General features: G+C 40.9%; 1 protein-coding gene across 3 annotated transcripts in view; it reads right to left on the minus strand.

Annotated features, from left to right (window-relative positions):
- Nucleotides 1-6,152, minus strand: part of ap3b1a (adaptor related protein complex 3 subunit beta 1a) — a 52,140-nt gene extending 45,988 nt beyond the window's left edge. Inside the window, exons 1-3 of one of the 3 annotated variants that reach the window (XM_084034852.1) lie at nucleotides 1,221-1,762; nucleotides 198-273; nucleotides 32-106 (exon numbers count right to left, since the gene is read on the minus strand). In XM_084034852.1, the coding sequence (XP_083890978.1) occupies nucleotides 32-106; nucleotides 198-273; nucleotides 1,221-1,384 (315 nt within the window). In that variant the 5' untranslated portion in view covers nucleotides 1,385-1,762. Of the gene's footprint in view, nucleotides 1-31; nucleotides 107-197; nucleotides 274-1,220; nucleotides 1,763-5,848 lie in introns of those variants that run through there. The other 2 variants (XM_084034851.1, XM_084034853.1) reach the window with 2 other exon arrangements.

Here is a 6,152-nt window from a genome sequence, read left to right on the forward strand (position 1 = left end):
CCATGTGATGGATTTCTTCATGCTGTCATACCTCGATGTTCTTACTCGCCACGTTCTTCACGACGGCCGGAAACAGCTCCGAGGCATTTTTCCCTTTGGCGATCAGCTGAAAACAAAAACAAAAAAACTATTTCATCCACCCGTTTTTGTCGGCGATATTAAACTGAACGCATTTTAATTCCCATGATGCACCTCACCCCAACAACCCTCTTCATGGCCTCCAGTTTGAGCGACTCCTTGTTGCTCTCCAGCATCTCTTTAAGGTCTTCATTCCTGAGGACAGAAAACAGCAGAACTTATATAAATGTACCTTCACGGTCAGCAGACCGGCGGCGGTGTGAATAATACAACATCTGTGTCGGCTTCACAGATTACAGGACACACAAGCGACGGGGGTCACGTTGGCCCGTCACACCCAAACAGGTCAGAACATTGTGGGGTTGATGGGAAGCGAACAGAACCAATCAAATAGCAGGAATCCCTAACGATGCAACAACAACAACATGCGTGACACCACTTTCCAACGAAGATTCCTGCAGTCACGTGACCTGACCATGCTAGGCTAATGCTATTGTGCAAATACACAGCTTGTTTGTTCACAACACAGAGGATAAACAGAGCAGGTCATATCCAGGTGGAAGAGAACATGTGGGATGGATGAGCATCTGTAAACTTGTTTGAGACACTTTTCCCCCCCCAAACTAAAATAGCTTGAAAAACTAGTCTTGTATATGTTGCACACTTCGTCTGTCAAATTAGCAATTCATGATATTTTCTCATCATTTGACGTAAGAATAGTAAATTAAATAATGCTACACGCTTAATAGAAGGCTTGACATGATCCCATCATCGGAATCGGCCGATAGCATTTCTTTTAAGGTATTCGACCCTAAAAAATCCCGATCGGAGCACCTTCATCACGTTTTTTTTCTTTCTTATTTCATCAAATGATACGTTGTGACTTCATACAAATCCTATTCATCTTGCAGCACCATCTTTTTAAATAACTAAAATATTTTCCTGGATTTTGAAATTTCCAACTTTTTTTTAACTAAACAAAAAGTTCAGAAACTAATATTCAAGTTATTTTAAACACTGAAGAGCGATGTTTCTCTTGATTATTAAATAATGCGAGCTTAAATTATGGTGAAAGCAAATAGAAAAAAAAAAGCCAGTTTACAGTCCGTCCCGTCAGGGTGCTGTGGGTCTTACTACAGTACCCGGTTCTCTGGGTCTCCTTGGGGACCCCCTCGGTCTGAGTGAGGGCCTGCTCTTCCTGACTGGGCTCCGTCTTCAGCGTGAGCTGCAGGTTCTCGGCGGACACCAGCGCCGTCCTCATGGCTCCCACCGCCTCAGAGCGCAGTGAAGAGAAGCCGACCTCCATCGCCGGCCGGCGTTTCCTCCCCGGGGCTCCGAATAACTCAACAACGCGTGTTACACGTCTCCAAACTAGTAACTGGACGGATGATTACTTTCCTTCAGGCTGTGTGCCCTGTGTGTTTACAGCTGCCTTCGTCTCCACTCCTTGTTCATAACGTGTCACCGCCGGGGGGAAGAGTGGAAAAGCAGTGTGCCTTGTCCTTCCTCTTCTCTCGGGCCAAAAAGTCACAAGATGCCCCGCTAATGGCCAGTCATGCCGGAGGGTAGTGCCTTCTTCCTCGCCCGATGAGGACGCTCCTCCTGCTGTAGTTCCTCCTGAAACAACCCTTCTGCTCCAGCTCTCCTCAGGTTGGTTACTCCTATCTTCTCCTTCATGTAGGTTTATTCCTCCTCTGGGAAAGCGAGGCTTCAGGCTTACGTGTACGTGTCTCTCTGTGTGACTGTGGTCACTTTCCCTCTGGGGGAGAAAAAAAGAAAAAGAAAGGAGGGCCTTATCTCCACTGGTGGGTAAACACCAGGCTACTTTTCATCACCTCCACTGCACAGTAATCCGCATAGAGAACACAGAGCCGGCTGTGCCAACAGGACGAGGCCCACGTCGGTGATAACGGCCAGCTGAATGACAGGAAGTAGACCTTTAAGATCTGAACGCCACAGGAGGACTTCTGAAAGGGTGCAGGATTTGTTTCCATACGCTTTTCTTTTGGGAGTTGATGTACGAGTCCACTCATAACAACGCTAACGTGTTATATGTATAATATGTGTCGTCGGTAGTTTAAAGCTTAACTTCTTGGGTGAATGAATGAAAATGTATTTCAGACATGAAAAAAAAAAAAAAACAGACGTTAAATAAATTACTCCATGACGCAAAACAAAATTGAAAGCATACTACAAAACATATTCCCATAACAATTATTGAAATGTCTGAAAAGGAGTAGGAAGAAGTTTCAACTTGTTTCTTGAACAACTAATTAATGCATTTGTTTTGCAATTCACCAAATTTGTAATAAACCCTTAATGAACACATACAGTTTCATGTAAACAGTCTGAGACTATTTAATATTAAGGTTTAACCATGCACAAGCTGGATTTCCTTTTGTGTGGCCGCCGGCTGCAGAAACAAGCTAAACACAACCGGGACATTTTTGCATCCTAAGCCAACACTTAACAAAAAAATGTTATTATTATTCCTTTATTTCCCTGTATGGTATCCAGGTTTTTCATTTTCCTAAGTTCAACATACTGAATCAGAACCACTTAAGTGCAAAACAACAGCCGTAGTAAACATCCGTGCATCACTCTCACAAAAGCCAAACGTGATTATGAGATTTGTTTCCTTCGCTGCCGAGTTTATTATAACGCCGTTTACCCGTGGCAGTTCCCCTAATGAATATTAATCACAAGCCTGCCACGTGCGTATCCGTCTCATTCAACGCCACGGCGTTATGTATGTGAAGACAAAACCAACTTGATTTGACCATCGTTAGTTTAGCTCCTGTATTTGTTTTTTTCTTCACCAAATCATACAAAAGGACTGTATTTTTAGTTGGTGTCGGTGGAAATCATACACATGCTTTCATTAAAAGTCAAGGAGAGATCACAGATGATGGCTTTCACAGCTGGATTTTATAAAGAGGATTTAACCAGAACTGTAAAACAAGGTTTTGGTATTTTAATAAAATGCAGAATAAATAAATAAACATATTTTATTGAGAACATATTGGTATAATCATGTAGCTTTTTGTCAGTAGCCTGAAAATGTAAAAAACAAAAAAAACAAAACATAAAAATAAGCAACAGGAAGTCAATTTGCGGTGTTTAGATAAATGTTTGTGTACCTGTAGTCTGTGAACAAAAGTGCAAAACGTTCCCGTGTTTGACACACTGACCTCACTTCATCAATCAAAGCATTCAATGAACAAGTCAATAATACACCTCCTCGTTATTCAGATTCTTTGCAGTCCTTCTTGGTTGACCTTTCTACAAGGAGATGTAGGCCAAAATAAAAAAAACAAGCTAAAGACCCTGTTATGAGGACAAAATTCTTACTTTTGCAGCTCAAATACAACAAATCCATAGAACCCAAACCACTCAGCCACAGTGAAATATCCTTTTTATAACACAGATCATTAATCAGTCACATGCTCGTATGCCTCACTAAGGCCTGGAGGGTTCAGTCAGTCAGGGGAAAAAAATGCCTTTTAGACTACTACGGTGCAGGAATGTTGCTGTGTGCTTCACACGTGACAAACATTAGTTGATTCAACACGAGGAGGCCCTGCATCCTAAACTCAACTTTAATCAGCAAATATGCAACACACAAAAAATGCTGAGGAGGACAAAGATCGTGCTTATAGGTCTGCGCATTGTGAATTGTGTGCAAACAGAAGCATTATTCATGTCTTTTATTTTGCCTTCTGGTGTCTCAGTTTGGGCCTGGAAGCAAGAAAACATATGACCTAGCCTCGCCTAAATGGGCAGAATGTCATGTGAGACAGCCAAAGAGGTTCACTTCAGCATATTAAGCAACATTTTAACATGTCGGCAAAAAGAATACCGCAGAAAATATATTCATAATGGGCCAAAATCGTGCTGGAAAACCTAAATCACAAACGTTTTGTGCGGAATTCAGGACATTTAGCAAAACATTTTATTTTAACATATATGTTGTTTTCTAAGACTGAGCTGCTCAAAGCTACACCTGTGGAGCTCATGTGGTGTGCAGTTTTTCTCCCACTCAGAAGGTATTAAACCAGAGTGGCTAAGCTGCACAAACACTGTTTTTTTTGTTTTTTTACAGGAAATTACAAAATGCAGAGGATGCTTCCAGTGATGTGTGGCTGCCCTCTAGTGGCAGGTTTCTGAGTTTGACACTAGAAACATGCTGACAATCCAGTTTCACTTCTATACAAGTGATTAAACATGAAGTTAATGTAGAAAAAAGAGTAAATACAGAAGAAATGTCATCTCCTCTCAAAGATTTCATTTTTCTGTTTGGCCTGTAAAAACACTTGGACACCCACACGGCTAAATCAGAAACTGATTTGGTGTTTTGGGACCAAAGGGGTTTCATGTCTCTCCATGAATCTACATCCGGGTAAGATAATAACATGCTTAGACTCACTTGGCCAAACATATTTAAGGTGGTTTAAAAAATAATATCCGTCACCTGGCTGCGAATACACCTTCCACACACAAACCTGTGCATATTAACGTGACCGTATAAATAAACCACTGATCACAGTAGAAACCCGGCAGTAGCTCCACAACAGTCTGTGCATATCACTGCTAACAGTGTAATTTACGGTAATCAACACCGGATTAATTCACCCAGACCAGTCAAAGCGTGTTCGTGTCGTCCACCTGCAAGCTGAGATGCATTTTTCCTCATTTCCATAAAAAGTATGAACCCGTTGGCTCATTTTGATTTAATACGCATCATAATGACAAATTAATATATTTTAGGGGTACAAATTTAATTTGATTTACATAAATTTGACCTATGAAAAATGAAAAGAAAGAGTTTGGTATATTTATATATACAACTAAAGAAGCTTTTCTCCAAAGTAGGGTAACTTTCTGTCTGCTCATTAATACTGGAAACACGTGTGTGGAGTAAATCACTACTGTACATGCTTTATGAAGCTCTGTGCAATCATTAGACACTCACTGAGCTGCTTCAAGATTTGTTAATCAGTCCGTCATTGTTGTTTCGATTGACTTCTTCCTAGTCTCATTGCCGCAAATAACTATCTATGATTATTTTTTGATGGGCTTGCAAAGACACCAAATGGCCGTGTGCACCTTTTCAAATTTTTCCAACAAATTCCGAAAATACATGGGAAAAACTTTTACTATAAAGTACTGGATAATTCATAGTAAATATCGTGTAGTTATATATATAAACATGCACTTCTATGTTCTTACCTATAGCACTTTGATCGTAGCACTGTTGTACTTAAGGTATCCTTGCTGAACAGCTACTACTTTAACACTTGTTTCTATTTGTCCTCTCTTACTTCATCGGCAATATGTTGTAGTTTCTTTCTTTCCACAAATGTACTTATTGTAAGTCGCTTTGGACTTTGTGTTGTTGTTCTTTTTACTCTTTAAAAAATATAATTAATTCACAGGGTTACCTAAAGTATACAGTTTATAAGGTACGTCTTGATAAAATCAGTAGTATGACACTAGAAGTGGGCATTTAAAAGCATGCTACCGTTGAGAGCTAACGAGATTAGCATTTTAAAGAGGACTGATATCGAGAGCTAACAAGATTAGCATTTTAAAGCAGGCTAACGATGAGAGCTAACGGTGCCGACAGTAAGCCTAGCTTGTTGATGATGCTGCTGACGTCTTGTTAAGTCGAAGATAGCATCACAAAGTTAATCACAAGCGGGCTAACTTTAACGCAAAATGACCGATACCGACGGAACGTACGCGTTTTTTTTTTTTAAAGCTAGCTTACTTTTTGAAGTCGGCGCTGAAGAGTCCGAACGCGGAGCTGGACGAGGTCTGGGTGCTGTTGGAGTCCAGTCCGGCGGCGGCTTCCACGGCAGCCTCCGCTCCTCCTTGGTCGTTGTACAAGGCGGTCGTCGACATGTTTGAATTAAAACAACAACCGTCTTCCCCCCTCCCTCGCGATAAAGTGAAGCTGCGCTTTCAAACGCGGAACAGCTTCTAACGTGTAAAACGTATAGTTTCTTTGCTGCAAAGTCCAAAAAACTTCCTCCGAGATTTTCAACCCAACTTTTTTTTTTTTTTTTTTTTTA

The sequence above is a fragment of the Eutrigla gurnardus genome, assembly GCF_963514095.1.
Source record: "Eutrigla gurnardus genome assembly, chromosome: 19".
NCBI lineage: Eukaryota > Metazoa > Chordata > Actinopteri > Perciformes > Triglidae > Eutrigla > Eutrigla gurnardus.